The sequence below is a fragment of the Stegostoma tigrinum genome, unplaced genomic scaffold (assembly GCF_030684315.1).
Source record: "Stegostoma tigrinum isolate sSteTig4 unplaced genomic scaffold, sSteTig4.hap1 scaffold_280, whole genome shotgun sequence".
NCBI lineage: Eukaryota > Metazoa > Chordata > Chondrichthyes > Orectolobiformes > Stegostomatidae > Stegostoma > Stegostoma tigrinum.
Window position 1 is genome coordinate 51963 of NW_026728208.1, and position 19256 is coordinate 71218.

At 46.0% G+C, this 19256-nt stretch overlaps 1 protein-coding gene across 1 annotated transcript in view; it reads right to left on the reverse strand.

Moving 5' to 3' along the window:
* The window catches only part of LOC132208080 (complement C5-like), a 51556-nt gene extending 40842 nt beyond the window's left edge, over positions 1 to 10714 (reverse strand). Inside the window, exons 1-2 of the mRNA XM_059643819.1 lie at positions 10644 to 10714; positions 6125 to 6237 (exon numbers count right to left, since the gene is read on the reverse strand). Coding sequence (XP_059499802.1) covers positions 6125 to 6237; positions 10644 to 10695 — 165 coding nt within the window. The 5' untranslated portion in view covers positions 10696 to 10714. The remainder of the gene's footprint in view (positions 1 to 6124; positions 6238 to 10643) is intronic.
* Positions 10715 to 19256: the final 8542 nt, after the last annotated feature.

The window sequence follows — 19256 nt, forward strand, 5'->3', positions numbered from 1 at the left end:
CATTTCACTCAGTCACTGCATACCATTTAACTGAGACAGTGAATCTTATTGAACTGAGACAGTGCATCCCATTACACTCAGACACAGCATTCCACTTCCCACAGTCACTGCATCTCCTTCCCCTCAGTCACTACATCTCCTTCCCCTCAGCCACTGCATCCCATTCCCCTCAGTCACTGCCTCCCATTTCCATCAGCCACTGCATCCCATTCCCCTCAGTCACTGCCTCCCATTTCACTCAGTCACTGCCTCCCATTTCACTCAGTCACTGCCTCCCATTTCACTAAGTCACTGCAACCCATTTCCATCAGCCACTGCATCCCATTACCCTCAGTCACTGAATCACATTTCACACAGACACTGCATCACATTTCACACAGACACTGCATCACATTTCCCTCAGTCACAGCATCCCATTTCACTCAGTGACTGCGTCCCATTTCACTCAGTCAATTCGTCCCATTACACTCAGTCACTGCGTCCCATTACACTCAGTCACTGCGTCCCATTACACTCAGTCACTGCGTCCCATTTCCCTCAGTCACTGCGTCCCATTACCCTCAGTCACAGTATCCCATTTCCATCAGTAACAGCATCCCAATTCACTCAGTGAGTGCATCCCATTTCACTCAGTCACTGCATCCCACTTCACTCAGTCACTCCATCCCATTTCAGGCAGTCACTGCCTTCCACTTCACTCAGTCACTGCATCCCAATTCACTCAGTCACTGCTTCCCATTTCACTCAGTCACTCCCTCCCATTTCAGTCAGTCACTCCCTCCCATTTCAGTCAGTCACTCCCTCCCATTTCAATCAGTCACTCCCTCCCATTTCAGTCAGTCACTGACTCCCATTTCCCTCAGTCACTGCATCCATTTTCCCACATTCACTGCATGTCCTTTCCCTCAGTCACTGCATCCCATTTAACTGAGACAGTGAATCTCATTGAACTGAGACAGTGCATCCCATTACACTCAGACACAGCATTCCATTTCCCACAGTCACTGCATCTCCTTCCCCTCAGTCACTGCATCTCCTGCCCCTCAGTCGCTGCATCTCATTTCCCTCAGTCACTGCATCCCATTCCCCTCAGTCATTGCCTCCCATTTCACTCAGTCACTGCCTCCCATTTCACGAAGTCACTGCAACCCATTTCCATCAGCCACTGCATCCCATTACCCTCAGTCACAGCATCCCATTTCACTCAATCAATTTGTCCAATTACACTCAGTCAATTCGTCCCATTACACTCAGTCACTGTGTCCCATTTCCCTCAGTCACTGCAACCCATTTCCCACAGTCATTGCATCCCATTTCCCACAGGCACTGCATCACATTACCCTCAGTCACAGTATCCCATTTCCATCAGTCACAGCATCCCATTTCACTCAGTGAGTGCATCCCATTTCACTCAGTCAGTGCATCCCACTTCACACAGTCACTGCCTCCCACTTCACCCAGTCACTGCCACCCATTTCACTCAGTCACTGCCACCCACTTCACTCAGTCACTGCACCTCCTTTTGCCATTAACTGCATCGCATTTCACTCAGTCACTGCATTACATTACCCTCAGTCACCGCATCCCATTTCACTCAGTGACTGCCTCCCATTTCACTCAGTGACTGCCACCCATTTCACTCAGTCACTGCCTTCCACTTCACTCAGTCACTGCCTCCCAATTCACTCAGTCACTGCTTCCCATTTCACTCAGTCACTCCCTCCCATTTCAGTCAGTCACTCCCTCCCATTTCAGTCAGTCACTCCCTCCCATTTCAATCAGTCACTCCCTCCCATTTCAGTCAGTCACTGACTCCCATTTCCCTCAGTCACTGCATCCATTTTCCCACATTCACTGCATGTCCTTTCCCTCAGTCACTGCATCCCATTTAACGAAGACAGTGAACACTATTCAGCTGAGACAGTGCATCCGTTTCCGTTAGTCACCGCACCCTATTCCCCACAGTCACCGCATTCCATTTCCCTCGGTCACTGCTTCCCATTTCACTCACTCACTACATCCCATTTCAGTCAGTCAGTGCATCCCATTTCACTCAGTCACTGCATCCCATTTCACTCAGTCACTGCATCCCATTTCACTCAGCCACTGCATCACATTTCACTCAGTCACTGCATCCCATTTCACTCAGTCACTGCATCCCATTTCACTCAGTGACTGCATCCCACTTCACTCAGCCACTGCATCACATTTCATTCAGTAACTACATCCCATTTCATTCAGTAACTGCATCCCATTTTACTCAGTCACTGCATCCCATTACCATCCATCACTGCATCCCATTTCCCTCAGTGACTGCATCCCATTTCACTCAGCCACTGCCTCCCATTTCCCTCAGTCACTGCACCCCGTTTCACTCGGTCACTGCGTCCCATTTCACTCAGCCACGGCATCCCATTTCACTCAGCCACAGCATCCCATTTCACTCAGCCACAGCATCCCATTTCACTCAGCCACTGCATCCCATTTCACTGAGCCACTGCATCCCATTTCACTCAGTCACTGCGTCCCATTTCCCTCCGTCATTGCGTCCCATTTCCCACAGTCACTGCATCTCCTTTCCTCAGTCACAGCTTGCCATTTCCCACAGTCACTGAATCACCATTCCACTGAGTCACAGCATCCAATTTCCCTCAGTCCCTGCATCCCATTCCATTCAGTCACTGCATCCCATTTCACTCAGTCACTGCATCCCATTTCCCACAGTCACTGCATACCCATTACCCTCAGTCGCAGCATCCCGTTTCCACAGGCACTGCATCTCCTTTCCCTCACTCACTGCATCCCATTTATCTCAGTCACTGCATCCCATTTCACGCTGTCACTGCATCCAATTTCACGCTGTCACTGCATCCCATTTCACGCAGTCACTGCATCACATTCCCCACAGTCAGCGCATCCCGTTTCCCACAGACACGGCATACCATTTCACTCAGCCACTGCATCCCATTTCCCACAGTCACTGCATCTCCTTTCCTCAGTCACATCTTGCCATTTCCCACCGTCACTGAATCACCTTTCCCTCAGTCACTGCACCCCATTTCACTCAGTCACTGCATCCCATTTCACTCAGCCACTGCATCCCATTTCACTCAGCCACTACATCCCATTTCCATCAGCCAATGCTTTCCATTTCACTCAGTCACGGCATCGCATTTCACTCAATCACTGCATCCTATTTCACTCAATCACTGCAACCTGTTTCCCTCAGTCACTGCATCCCATTTCCATCAGTCACTGCATCCCATTTCACTCAGTCAGTGCATTCCATTTCAATCAGTCAGTGCATTCCATTTCAATCAGTCACTGCATCCCATTTCCCTCAGTCACTGCATCCCATTAACTTCAGTCGCAGGATGCCATTTCAAACAGACACTGCATCCCAGTTCACAGTCACTGCATCCCATTTCACACAGCCACTGCATCCCATTTCACTCAGTCACTGCAGCTCATTTCACTCAGTCACTGCAGCTCATTTCACTCAGACACTGCACCCCATTTCACTGAGACACTGCATCCCATTACCATCAGTCACTGCACCCCATTTCACTGAGACACTGCATCCCATTACCATCAGTCACTGCATCCCATTACCCTTAGTCACTGCATCCCATTACCATCAGTCACTGCATCCCATTACCCTCAGTCACTGCATCCCATTTCCCTCAGTCACTGCATCCCATTTCGCTCAGTCACTGCATCCCATTTCGCTCAGTCACTGAATCCCAGTTCACTCAGTCACTACATCTCCTTTCCATCAGCCACTGCATCCCATTTCCCTCAGTCACTGCATCCCATTTCCATCGGTCACTGCCCCCATTTCCTTCAATCACTGCATCCCATTCCACTCAGTCACTGCATCCCATCTCACTCAGTCACTGCATCTCCTTTCCCTCAGTCAGTGCATCTCCTTTCTCGCAGTCACTGCATCTCCTTTCCTGCAGTCACTGCATCTCATTACCCTCACTCACTGCATCCCATGACCCTCACTCACTGCATCCCATTACCCTCACTCACTGCATCTCATTACCCTCAGTCACTGCATCCCATTACCAAGAGTCACTGCATCCCATTTCCCACAGTCAGTGAATCTCCTTTCCCTCAGTCACTGCATCCCATTTCCCACAGTCACTGCATCTCCTTTTGTCATTCACGGCATCCCATTTCACTCAGTCACTGCATCCCATTTCCATCAGTCACTGCATCCCATTTCCCTCAGTCACTACAACCCATTTCCCGCAGTCACTGCAAACTATTTCACTCAGACACTGCATCCCATTTCCCTCAGTCAGTGCATCCCATTTCCATAAGTCGCTGCATCCCATTTCCACAAGCCACTGCATCCCATTACCCTCAGTCACTGCATCCCAGTTCACACAGTCACTGCATCCAATTTCACTGAGTCACTGCATCCCGTTTCACTGAGTCACTGAATCGCATTTGTTGTTCTCACTTGAATGCAATGGTCATGAATCTCCTCCAATGGCTGGTCATGTATTTCCAATGCAAAATTTTACCAAGTTTTGATTTTCAATTTTGATTACATGTGTTTCGTCTATTCTATAAGATGCTGCAATAAACTCAAATTTGATAAATCATAATTCAACCACCATTACCTACAGAGTTAATTTCATCAAACAGATCCAATTAGAATTGTCACATTCCCAAATCCTGATTCAAGTTTTTCTAATTATGGGCCACGTGGTTAAGAAAAAAGACACTTAGAATCAGAGAGATGTACAGTCGGGAAACAGATCCTTTGGCACAATTTGTCTATGTTGACCAGATATCCTAAATTAATTTAGTCCCATTTGCCAGCATTTGGCCCATATTCCTCTCAACCCGTCTTATTCATATACCCATCCACATGCCTTTTAAACGTACAAGCCTCCACCACTTCCTCTGGCAGCTCATTCCATACATGCACCACTATGAAAAAAATCCGGTCCATTTTAAATCTTCCCTCTCTCATTTTTAACCTATTCCCTCCAGTTTTGGATTCCAGCAACCCGGGGAAAAGATCTTGGCTGTTCGCTCTATCCACGTCCCTCGTAATTGTATAAACTTCTATATGGTCAGCCCTGAACTCCAAAGTTCCAAGAAATAGCTGCCTGTTCAAGCCCACGGTATACCTCCAACCTCCGATGCTCGTAACATCCTTGTAGATCTTCTCTGAACCCTTTCAAGTTTACAACATACAACAATACAGCGCAGAACAGGCCCTTCGGCCCTCAATGTTGCGCCGACATCCTTCCTCTCGCAAGGAGACCAAAATCGATTGCAGTATTCCAAAAGCAGCCGAACCAACGTCCTATATCGCTGCGAAGTGATCTCCCAACTCCTATACTCAATGCACTGACCGATAAAGGCGAGCACACCAAATGTCTCCTTCATATCCTTTCTACCGGTGGCTGTACTTTGATGGAACTACGAAACTGCACTCCAGTGTCTCTTTATTAAGCAACTCTCCCCACAACCTTCAGTGTATACGTGCTGCCCTGATTTGCCTTTCCAAAATGTAGCACCTCACATTTATCTAACCTCAACTCAATCTGCCACTCCTCAGTTTATTGGCCCTTGTCAATGTCCCATTGTATTCTGAGGTGACCTTCTTGGCTGGCTACTACACCTTCAATCATTGGGAAACTTACTAACCACACCTTCTATTTTCATATCCAAATCATTGCATCACTTCAACTCCCCCTCCCACTCCCTGGACGACATGTCCATCCTGGGCCTCTTCCAGTGTCACAACCACACCACCCAGAAACTGGAGGAGCAGCAACTCCTATTCCGCCTCGGGAGCTTCCAACTCAATAGCCTTAATATGGACTTTGCCACCCTCAAAATCTCCCCACCCGCCAGCCTCATCCCAAGATGCAATTCTTGTGTCTCAAACGCTAGTTCCTCCCCTCATCCCCGCCTCCATGACCTGTCCGCCTTCTCTCCCACCTATCCACTCCTCCCACCTCACTGACCTACTCCCACCACTGCTTGGAATTATTCTTCTTTTCACACTTCATCAGCTCGACGTTATTTCTAAAATCTATTTTCCAATTGTTGGAAAAAGTGAGATAAAGAGAAGTAAAAGAAGTTACATTCTTACCACTCGGGAAATCTCTGAATATTCTTCTGTTGAAAGGCCGCCAAGGAACGATGCAATTCTTGTGTCACAAACGCTGTGAGGGAGACATCTTTTTCGGTTCCACCAACTCCACCCTAAGGAAGACAAACCCACGTAACATATCTAGTGACTTAAAACATACTCTATTGTTGCCCAAGGTGGAGAGCTGGATGAACACAGCAGGTCAAGCAGCATCAGAGAAGCAAGAAAGCTGATGTTTCGGGACGAGACCCTACTTCAGAAAATTGGCGCTAGAGAATCTGAGATAACAAGGTGCAGAGACGGATGATACTGCTTGGCCTGCTGTGTTCATCCAGCTTTACACCTTCTTATCTCAGATTCTCCAGCATCTGCAGTTCCTACTACCTCTATTGTTGCCCTTTCACTTTACTGAACTAATATGAGCCAGTAGTTTTGTTTAGGCTCGTGTAATCTTACGGTTATTGGCCTGTACAAAATCCTGAATTAATTTTGATTGACTGACGGGAGGGGAGATGAATTTTATAGAAATTTTTGTTTTCTACCAATTTGCAGAGGTCATCGTGGGCGATTGAAGGACAGTGTTATTATCCTCCAGGTCTGCGGACTGCATCGTTACCAACTTGCCCATTTGCATATACATAAAATATTCATTATGTACCAATGAAACATAATAAACCAATACTGTGTACTAAAAACAACCCTCACATATCAATGGAAATTTAAATATTTATCATAGAGTTTGAAGGATTGAATTCAATGATACAAAGCAAAAACCAGTGAAGATGAGTGCAGTTGGTCAGCACTTTTGCCACTAAGTGGAGGTTGGCAGTTTGAGGCCACCCAGGAACAAGCAAGCTCTAACTCCAAGGGCAGCACGGTGGCTCAGTGGTTAGCACTGCTGACTCACAGCGCCAGGGACCCAGGTTCGATCCCACCGTTGGACGATTTTCTGTGCGGAGTTTGTACATTCTGCCCATGCCTGCATGGGTTCCTGCTGGGTGCTCTGGTTTCCTCCCACAGTCCAAAGATGTGCAGGCTCAGTGTATGGGCCATGCCAAACTTGCCCATTGTGTTTAGGGATGTGTAGATTAGGTGTGTTAGTCATGGGAAATGTACGGTTACTGAGGAAAGGGTCGGGGGATGAGTCAGGGTGAGATGCTCTTTGGAGGGTGGCCGTGGGCTTCTTGGGTCAAAAGGGGCTTGTTTCCACACCGTAGGGACTCTATGATATGGAAGTATCTTTTGAAGTGGGCATTCATGGGTATGCTGTAACAGAGACCTTGAAATACTGCACAACAAATATTTGGAACTAGACTGTCAATTCAGACACCATCAAAAAAGGTCATGGAAGTTGTCACCGATATAAAGCAGGACTGATGAAAATCCAGCAGGAAATGGTGTCAAAAGGCACAGTATCTTTTATTCATCTCCAGTTATTTTGTCCAAGGCACTGGATGCTGGCAGGATTGAAACATTTAAGAAATGCTTCACAAATCACATATAAGGACCTGCACATCTTTGAACAATGGGAGGAAACTGCAGCACCTGGCAGGAGCCCCTCGCAGACGCGGAGAGGACGTGTCAATTCAACACAGATAGTTACCCAAGACTGGAATCTCAATTGGCTCCCCAGTGCATGAGCAGCTCTCACCACTGAGCAACTACCTTGCCCAGAAGGAGTTTTATAAGCGCATACATTATTTCCATTAAGACAGATCCAATCCTCTATGTCCAATCAAAATAACATATTGTAGATATCATGACAACAATCATAAATGATTTTGAATAAGTAAATCAAAAAAATTGAAATAGTTTCCAAGCCTAAATACTAGATAAGGTGCAGTTAAGATGAATAGCGCAACAACAAAAAGGCCATATTTTATGTGACCATCGGTAACACTTGAAAACTTGCAACAATTTGTCGCCAGTAGTGCTCTGAAGTGGCTTGATGGTGCACTCCTTCAGACACTGGAATGAAACTCCAAAGATCACAAATTCTCCTTCAATACCGTGTTGTAACAGTGACTGCATCAACCTGTGTTTATGCGTCTGACTGGAAACCCACACAACATGCATAAACAAAAAAATAATCTGAGGTGATAGGAGAAAAAAATGTATGTCTGCAACGTCTTTGAAAAGCAATTATTTGTAGCGGCTGCAAGCCCATAAGGAATCTCGTTTCACAGATTATATTCATTTGCACTGCAGGTCATGCCAGTCAGAATCAGTTTTCGTTTCATGACAGATAACTAAAATGTCCATTACAATGAACTTTGGTTGATCAGAAGATTTTAAGTAAGGACTATGTCTTGTGTGAGCTGACGGCATTAGGGGATGGAGAAGGTACATGCACTGCTGGCATCTTGACACCATTGAATGAGCAAGCGTGGACGCAAAGGTTGTAACAGGTAACAATTGTACAGGCAATATCTTTTGAGCTCCTTCCGAGCAGGCCTGGAATACTCTAAAGCTGTGCTAGACCTTCACTTCCTCCACCTTACGTACGCTGCCTTTTCTTTTTGACAAGAAGCACCTCTGTACCCGTCATCCAAGGCTCCTTAATCTTACCCCTTCTTACCTGTCTCAGAGGAACAATTTATACATCACTCGCAACAACTGCTCCTTGAACAGCCTCCACATGTCTGCTGCTCCCTTTCTGTGGAACAATTGCTCCCAATCTGTACTTCCCAACTCCTGTCTGATAGCATCATAGTTTCCTTGACCCCAGTGAAATATCTTCCCCTGGTAACTGCTCCTTTCCCTTTCCATGGCTATGGTAAATGGGAGGCTCTTGCGGTCACTGTCGCCAAAGTGTTCTCCCACCACGAGATCTGACACCTGTGCTGGCTCATCGCCGAGCACCAAATCCAAAATGGCCTCCCGCCTCGTCGGCCTGTCCACATACTGAGTCAGGAAACCCTCCTGAACACACCTGACAAAAACGGCTCCATCCAAACCATCTGCACTAAGGAGGTTTCAATCTATATTGGGAAAGTTGAAGTCACCCATAACAACAACCCTGATACGTTTGCACTTTTCAACAATCTGCCGGCCAATGAGTTCTTCGATCTCCCAACTGCTATTTGGGGTCTGTAGAAAACCCCCAGTGAAGTGACTGCTGCCTTGCTGTTCCGAACTTCCACCCACACTGACTCAGTCGACAAACCTTCCTGGGCAACCTCAGCCCATACCACCGCAGGAGACGAGTCCTCAAAGGTTCTTTCAGCCGCCGTTATACTGTCCTTGACCAACAAAGCCACACCTCCCCCTCTTTTACCACCTTCCCAGACCTTAATGAAAGATCTAAACCCGAGAACCTGCAACATCCATTCCTGACCCTGCTCTATCCATGCCTCCGAAATGGCCACAACATCGAAGTCCCAGGTACCTATCCAAGCTGCAACCTCACCTACATTATTCCGGATACTCCCGGCATTAAAGTCGTCACACTTCAATCCAGCTTGCTGTCTGCCAGCACACTTCTGTGACAGTGAGGTCCTGACCATGTCCTCCCTATGCTCATCCTCCTGTGTACTAGGGCTACACCTCAGTTTCCCATCCCCATTCTGAGCTCGTTTAAATCCAACCGAATGGCACTAGCCAATTTCCCACCCAGGATATTTGTGCCCCTCTGGTTCAAGTGGAGACCGTCCTGTTTGTACAGGTCCCACCTTCCCCAGAACGAGCCCCAATTGTCCATGTGCCTGAAGCCCTCCCACCTGCACCATCCCTGCAGCCACGTCTTCAGCTGAAATCTCTCCCTGTTCTTTGCCTCGCTATCACGTGGTACGGGTGACAAACCAGAGATGACCACTCTGTTTGTTCTCGCTCTCGGCTTCCACCCGAGCTCCCTCAAATCCTGCCTGACATCCCTATCCCTCTTTCTACACATGCCGTTGGTGCCTATCTGGATCACGACTTGGGGCTGGTCACCCTCTCCCCTCAGGACCCGAAAGAGACGATCCGAGACATCACAGACCCTGGCACCTGGTAGGCAACACACCAATCGTGGGTCTCTTTCGTTCCCGGCAAATCTTCTATCAGTCCCTCTAACTATTGAGTCCCCAATGACTATCACTCTCTTCCTATCCCCGCTTCCCTTCTGTGCAAGAGGGACAGACTCTGTGCCAGAGACCTGCACCCTACTGCGTACCCCTGCTAAGTCGTCCCCCGGAATAGTATCCAAAATGGTATCGTTGTTTTTCAGGGGAGCTACCGCAGGGGATTTCAGGGGAACGATCACAGGGGAAGGTTAGTCAAGCTACACCGGCTAAACGTGCATTTTTGGCTGAAGAAACATGTGTTTCAATGTGAGCTAATGGAAGAAGCCATGGAGTCAAAGCTAAACATTTCGACAATAAGACAACCATTCTTAAAAGCAGCAGACAGCGTGAAAAAGAAATGAGCTGCTTTAACATCCACTTAAAATTTATGTGGAATATCAGATGGAATTTTCTTATTGACTCCATTGTGCAATCATGTCGAGCTAAAAATGTCAACTGCATTAATTAATACTAACCAGAAACGGACTTTGTAGTAAATGGTTTGACGATTTTCTGTATCTGGAACATCCCTTTTCCTTCTCGAACGAAGATCGTACCAACCTGTGGTACCAAACTGTGAGTCAAACGGATGGGACACATAATCTTTAAATTCCTCATCAAAACAGTCTAATCGTATGGTTCTGTGCAATAAAAGAGAAAGAATAAACATGTTTCCCACAATTTTGCTGATGTTTACGAACAGAATGCTCAAATTCAAAAAGTTTGGGCTGGCATGTCTGCTTCCTCCAGCCTGTTTAAACTGTTCCATTCAATGTGAAATTTGTGATAAGTTTTAGCACACAGGTCTATGTGATCTGCGCCACCACCTTCTATTAGTCATACATGCTTTCCCCCTCTTCCTGTAATACATTCCTTGAAGTGTTCAATGAGATTTTGATTTTAAATCTTATCGTCATATTCTTTTGATTCTCAAGCATCAATGAATCTGATGTTGCCGCCATTCCATGCAGTGCACAGCACGTCAAACAGGAGTCTTACTCTTGCCATGAGCACTGAGGTGGTGTGGGGTCACAACTGTCTCATAGTTCAGAATGAAATTCTACGTATAGGGCTATGAAGAATCATGCAGTTAATTTTATTTGACACGCTATTTCTTTTCTTCACAAATATGCTGGATTTAAAGTGATCTTCACCCTCATTTAAAATGAATTCAATATCCAACCATCTGTAAAACTAGCATATCCAAATTTTAATTTGAGTTCAGTGTTACACAAATATATGGCTTTTTTAAAAATTATGTTTGAGTCAACATTAACATTTCATTCCCTGACAGCGGGTGAACTTACTTTTAAACTCCAATTTTCCTTCGGTATTAATGGAGAGGTGAGCCTTTTTGCACCGAAAGGCTGCACCAGTTTATGCTAAAACTTACGGAACTGTAAGTTTCACAAATATGTTCCTCTTAAACACTAATTCCTATTGAAGCAGTATGAAGCTAAATTCATTCAACTGGACAGCAAAAACGGTCAAGATTTTAAAAGCAAGCAACTATTTTGAAGTCACTCTTCGAACTAAATTCCATCTTGGTGTGTGAGAGTCCATAGGTTCCTCACTCTCAACGAACCATTCAACTGTCATGCAATTACTGAAACACACAGACAAAAAACATCAATGTTGACAGACACTAAGATTTTGAGAGTGATTTGGAATTCGTACTCAATACCCGCTGGGGAAAATCTGTTCCAATCTGGAGAGTACTCACTTATTACCATCCCACCTACCTTCCCCAGCACCTCCTCCCCCACCACACTAGTTGTTTCTGAGCTCCCTTCCACCCTCCATTTCTCAGGAAGGGTCCTGACCCAAAACCCCAACTTTCTTGAGCCTCTGATGCTGCCTGCCCTGCTGTGTTCCTCCAGCTCCACAATGTGTTATCTCAGACACCAACATTGGCAGGTCTTACCATCTGGATAACTCATTCTCACCATGCAACAAGTGTTTTATAGTCATTTTCTGATCAGATTACGCATGTACATGTATATACATAAATATACATATAACACTTTTATGCCTGAACCACTAACCTAGAGGATATTTTAAAAGAGTCTCTTCATATCTGCATGAAAGAGAAATCATCAAGGTCATAACTTTCATTTTAGGAATAACTCGAACATTCAAAGTACTCACAGTCAGTGTCCCATTTCCTTGACCAGTCAATTTGATGTGAATCTTTCTTCCAAGTGGAAACTATAACAGCAATTATATTTGAGAGTCAAACACTTCATTGCATCACCAATATTTCCTTGTCTGTTTGAAGCATAAGATAATGAAATAATCATGGACAGATTGGCCAACAGTGTAATTTAATGTGTGTTATGGCAACTCAAAATCACAACCATTGAAGTGATCTTTAAAAAGCTGCTGTCATACACCAGAGCACTTTTTGAGATGCAGTGATGAACATACTTCCTGAGATGCAAATAATATATGCCAAATTAAATCCAAAGAATACCTTTACAATTAAAAAGAAGCTAAAAATCTCTTTACATTGCGAAGCTTGTCAGATTGCTATTAGTCAATGGAAATCGTTCAGAACAATTATTTATTCCCAGATGAAAAGGAAGTGTATACATTTCATGACAACAAAATGTGAGGCTGGATGAACACAGCAGGCCAAGCAGCATCTCAGGAGCACTTTTGTGCTCCTGAGATGCTGCTTGGCCTGCTGTGTTCATCCAGCCTCACATTTTGTGGTCTTGGATTCTCCAGCATCTGCAGTTCCCATTATCTCAGATACATTTCATTTTCACATCTTATCCAAGAGAGAGAAAAAAAACACCTTCATGAATGCATTGTCAAACAAGAAGGCTCACAAAAAAAGTCATTTGGCCCATTGAATATTCCTCCATCATTCGGTGAGATCATGGTTGATCTCATTACATTTATCATGACACAGCATTTCCACCAAACCCTCCAAATAGCTAATACATTCCGATCCAAGTAACATCCTGGTAAATCTCTGTTTCTGCGCCATGCCTTGTCTTTCTAAATATTTTTTCAGTCATCTACAAATTTAGCCACAGCACATGCACCTCTTTCCTCCAAGTCATTCATAAACAAGCACAAGAGCGACCTCATTTCTTACTGACAAGCCAACCCTGGCATCTCTGTCCATTTGTATCGGAGATAATGGGAACTGCAGATGCTTCAGAATCCAAGATAACAAAGTGTGGAGCTGGATGAACACAGCAGGCCAAGCAGCATCTCAGGAGCACAAAAGCTGACGTTTCAGGCCGAGACCCTTTTCTCATGATCATTGTTTCTTGATTTAAAAATTAACCTGGCCGTTACAGCCTAGCATATGATTAATGGCATTACCTCTAAAATCTTCTTGGCTAAAGTGTTCAATAAATTGCTACAACCTGAAAGAAGTAATTCTTCCCTGAATTCATGGGCAACCAATTTGAAAATGTGGCCTCTGGTCGTAAAATCTTTCACAAATGAGAGTAATCTCTACGGATATACACTATCAAGCCTCTTAAGAATCTTACATGTTGAAAAAATAAGATTTTTTTCAATCTTATAAACGCCAATGAATGTAGTCCCTGCCTGCCCAACTTTCATAAGCATAGCAATCCCCTCTGCCATTTCTCAAATCAACCCAGTCAACATGAGGTGTTCGGCCTCCGCAGCATTCGCTCTGTGGCCGTACATGACTTGTAAGTTACCATCCTGCTGCTACGTCTCTACTTCTATTTACGATGCAGTCCTCTGTCCATCCGAACGTACTACCCTTGAACACATGGGCTCTTTTCTTTTGAGACACCTTATGAGCTGCACCTTATCAAATGCTTTTTTGAAATCTCAATGTACGACATCAACTGGTGGTCCTTCATCAGTAATGTTTGTTTCCTTCTCAAAGCACTGTAGCAAGTTTGTCAAGTATTATTTCCCCTTTATAAAAGGATGTTAACTCTGTAGGATGTTATAGCACACTAAGTACCCTGTTATTTCATCTTTCATTGCAGGCATGAACATCTACCCAGGTTGACCTAAATTGGCAATACATGCTTACTACTTTGTCCAAGTATCTTTGTAATAATGGTGTTCTGTTCACAATCTTTCAATCCTCTGAGAATTTTCCACAATCTAAGGATTCTTGGAAGATTATCATCAGTGCCTCCATTGTATCTGTAGCTGCGCTGTTCAACATGAGAGGATACATATCCCCTTGGATATTTTCTCTACTGATTGGAGTCATATTTGGAATTCTGTGCAGTGACATTCACTTTTAACAGTTTGCTAAATACTACCAGGAACAGAAATTGTGATTCAGCTGCAACTAAACTAAAGCTTTCAGCACAGAAGGAAGTCTTTCAATTCATTATGAACCTAATAACTCCTGAAAAGGGCAATACAATTTGCCTCAGTCCATAAATGTTCTTCCTCCAACATCCTGAGATGCATCATCTGTATTTCAACAAATTTACCACAGATTCTGTTTCAATCATCCTTTCAGCAATACGCATGACAACAATTCGGCATTCTTAGTCCCCCTGTCGCCTCCGTTGCACACGTGCATTCTTAGATGATTATTTCTTTGTGTGCCTGCTTTTTTGCTCGAATGGATAAAGGTAAATTTCTGTTCTTTTGTCATCAGAGCTATTGCCTCCTCATTCTCATCCTCCTTGTTTTATCCTGTGCTGGAATATTTAATTTGTTGACTTATCTGAAATATGTTGTTGAATGGATCGGGTTTTGTAACATTGCATTCCCCATAGACCATCTACCGATGCTGTTGCTTGTTCTAACAGTTATTATCTTGCAGAGAGGAAAATGCAGTTTGAAAGCAATGGAACATTATCGATGAAGAAGTTGATGCATAAATTGCTGCGATCTTCCAAACGACAAACTCACCTTCAATTCTTTCTTGGTCAGAGCATTATGTCGGCGCAAATGAATCGTGTTCTCAAAGGGACTTCCAAAACCATGGAATTGAATTTGCATGTTGATTTCTTCTTCCCTCTTCAGAAATGCAAAGTAGTATCGTGATGAAGCTTCCAAGGCGATGATTGTGTCCTTCAATGAACGGAAAAGTGACTTTTAGCTTCATGGAAATATTTCACTACTTCTATAGACATGAAAGGCAAACATTCTCCCTGCATATGACCCAGTCTCATTTTATCGTATCTTTCTGATTTTACATGCCACGGGATAATCATCGCAGTGTAACAGAAATGTTGATCATGGAAATTTATCACTGTTTTCATAAATAATGGCAAATTTTCAACATCTTGCAATTGTATGAAGGCTCAGTCTCATCACACCTCACCTGCTGCACAAAGACATTCTTACACTGCTTTCAATGTTAGGGCTCAAACAAAACACAATCATGACACAAATGCATCAACACACCACTTTCAACAGGATCTGATATCCTTGCCAGGCACTGGAGGGGTTGCGGAGACTGGTGAGTGGATAAAGTCGTTCCTCTGTTCAAGCAGGAAAACAGGGACTTTCCAGGAAACTCCAGACTGGTGAGTGTCTCATGTCTCAAAGGTATGGGCTAATAAGGGACAGCCAGCATGGCATTATGCGGGGCAGGTTATGTCTTACCAAGTCAGTTGAAGTTTTCAAGGAGGTGACAAGGGTGATCAATTCGGGTAGAACAGTTGATAGCATATACATGGATTTTATGAACGTTTTCAACAAGGTCCCTCATGGTATGCTCATCCAGAAGATTAAGATCCATGAGATCCATGGTGACTTGGCCTGCCCATATAAGGCAGACGGTCGCGGTGGAAGGCTAACAAAGATCACACAGTATAGGGCTGGAGGAACACAGCAGGCCAGGCAGCATCAACAATGTCAGCTTTCCTGTTCCTCTGATGCTGCCTGACCTGCTGCGTTCCTCCAGCTCCACACTTGGTTAACTCTGATTCCAGCATCTACAGTTCTTGCCGTCTCAGTGGTGGAAAGCTGTTTTTCTGGCTGCAGCTCAGTGACGAGTGGTGTTCCGCATCGATGTGACTTCTGCTGTTTGTGATATATGTAAATGACTTGGTGGCAAATGTAGATTGGGGATTACTAAGTTTGCAGATGATATAAGGACCAGTGGACTTGTGGACAGCATGGAAGGTTGTCAAAGGACACAGCAAGATACAGACCAATTGCAAACACGAGCGGAGAAATGGCCGATGGAATTTAATCTGGGCAGGCATGAGGTGTTACATTTTAGGAGACCAAGTGTTAAGGAAAGGGATACACAGTTAATGGCAGAACCCCAAACAGCAGTGATGTCCAGAGGGATCTTGGGGTCCTAGACCATAACTCCCTGACAGTAGCCACACAAGTAGATAGGGTGGTCAAGAAGGTATATCGCATGCTTGCCTTTATTCATAGGGGAACTCAGTGCAAGAGTCAGGATGTCACACTGCAGCTTTACAAGACTTTGTTGAGACCACACAAAGTATTGCATCCAATTCTGGCCGCCACATTACACTTAGGATGTGCAGGCTTTGGACAGGGTGCAGAAGAGATTTACCAGCATGCTGACTGGAATAGAGGGTATGAACGAGACGGAGGAGCTGGAAAAACTCTTCGTTTTCTCTGGGGCAGTAGAAGCTGAGGGCAGGCTTGATAGAAGTCTATAAAATTAGGAGATATTTCAATACAGCTAACGGTCAGAAAACTTCTCCCCCGGAGTTGAAGTGTCCACTATTAGGGGGCATGCATTTACGCTGAGAGGGGGGAAGTTCAAAAGAGATGTGAGGGGCAAATATTTCACACTGAGCATGTTAAAAGTGTGGAATACATTGCCCGGGGTGGTAGTGGATGCAGATACGATGAAAGCATTTAAAAGGGACTTTTAGTTCCGTGCACGAATATGCAAGGAATGGAGGACTATGGATCAAGGACAGGCAGAAGGGATTTTTTCATTTGTTGTCATGTTTGGCCCAACATGGTGGGCCGAAGGGCACATTCCTGTTGCCGTCGTGTTCCAAGTTTTATGCTCACTTGTATCATGATTACAAAAAGTAGGATTGGGAATAATTTTTGAGAAGCGTTTGAGAACATTATTTCATGTTAGGACAAACGGGATAAGGATGAGGTGACACAGCACAATCAGATCTTGGAGCCCATGATGAATCATAGGGACCTCACAAGCACCAATGATCAGAGGGATCTCAGGATCTTGATGTGTATGCCTGTTGATCCCACAATGTAATGGACGAGGTCGTTGAAGTGGTTTGGAAGGCAGATTGGATACTTGTCTTTATTAGACTTAATATTAAGTGACAGAGTTTCAGAATAGGCAGGGTATGTACAACACTGTTGGGCCGAACCAACATTAAGTCAACGATGAGAAAATACAGTGAGAATTGGACAACGATCAGGCTTGGCCTGAGAAAGGATAAGTTACATTTGCACCATACAAGTGCTAAGCAGCAATCAGCTCCAACAAGAGAGAATATGGCCACATCAAAAAAAATCCATGTCCTTACCCTCACATCATCGTTACATTTATTTTTTTTAAAATGTGCAAGTGCAATCCAAGCCATGCAAGGCTACGGGCCAGGTGTTGGAAATGAGGTCAGAACAATTCAGTGCTTGTCCTTGACTGTCACAGAATCTGTCAGCTTAAGAATGCATTTCTCCTGTATTGTAGACTACTGAGGTGCTTGGCTATCCACTAAACCAAGGTTAACACTGATCTAAAACTAAACTGGGTCAGTTATATAATCAGCAGTAGCCAGGTCCATAGTGCAAACCACCCTGCTGTGGGACAGAGTAAGGCAAATCCAAGTGAGCGAGTGTGGTTGGAGACTCATTCGTTGGGGGCATAGATTCTGTTGCCACATTTGAGACACCAGGGCTGCGTGTTGCTTCCCTGGTGCAAGGTCAAGGACATCTCTGAGTGGTTGCAACAAATTCTAAAAGGGGAGGGTGAGCAGCCAGAGGCCACGGTGCACGTTGGTACCAATGACATCGGCAGAAAGAGGGATGACATTCTGCGGACTATGTGCAAGGAGTTAGCAAAGAGGCTGAAAGGCAGGACCGAGAGGGTAATAATTTATGGGTTGCCATGAGTGCCACATCTTAGTGAGCTAAGTCATAGAAAGATAGGTGAGATGAATGCATGGTTAAGGAGCTGGCACAGGGGGCAGGGTTTCTGGTTCATGGATAATTGGGACCGTTTCTGAGCAAGGGGTGACCTGTCTAAGAGGAATGGGAGGCAAGACGCTGTCAGCGGGTCAGGACAGAGGGGACAAGTCGTTGTGAGCGGGTTACGACGGAGGGAACAAGTGCCTGTGAGCAGGTCAGGAAGGAGGGGCAAGTCACAGTGAGCGGGTCAGGGCTGCAGGGGCAAATCCCTGTCAGCGGGACAGGGCTGCGGGGGTCAGTCCCTGTCAGCGGGACAGGGCTGCGGGGGCCAGTCCCACTGAGCGCGAAAGGACTGCAGGGGGCAATTCGCTGTGAGCGGGTCAGGGATCGGGGGCCAGTCCCTGTGAGCGGGTAAGGGCTGCGGGGGCCAGTCCCTGTGAGCGGGTCAGGGCTGCGGGGGCCAGTCCCTGTGAGCGAGTCAGGGCCGCAGGGGTCAGTCCCTGTGAGCGGGACAGCACTGCGGGGCCCAGTCCCTTTGAGCGGGACAGGGATGTGGGGGGCAGTACGCGGTGAGCGGGACAGGACTGCGGGGGGCAAGTCGCTGTGAGCGGGTTAGGACTGCGGGGGGCAAGTCGCTGTGAGCGGGTCAGGGCGACGGGGGCCAGTCCCTGTGAGCGGGAAAGGGCTGCGGGGCCCAGTCCGCTGTGAGCGGGACATGGCTGCGGGGGGCAGTACGCGGTGAGCAGGACACGGCTGCGGGGACCAGTCCCTGTGAGCGGGTCAGGGCTGCAGAGGCCAGTCCCTGTGGGCGGGTCAGTGCAGCGGGGGCCAGTCCCGATGAGCGGGACAGGGCTGCAGGGCCCAGTCCCAGTGAGCGGGAAAGGTTTGCGGGGTGCAGTAGGCGGTGAGCGGGACTGGACTGCGGGGGGCAAGTCGCTGTGAGCAGGAGAGGACTGCGGGGGGCAAGTCGATGCGAGCGGGTCTGGGCTGCGGGGGCATGTCCCTGTGAGCGGGACACGGCT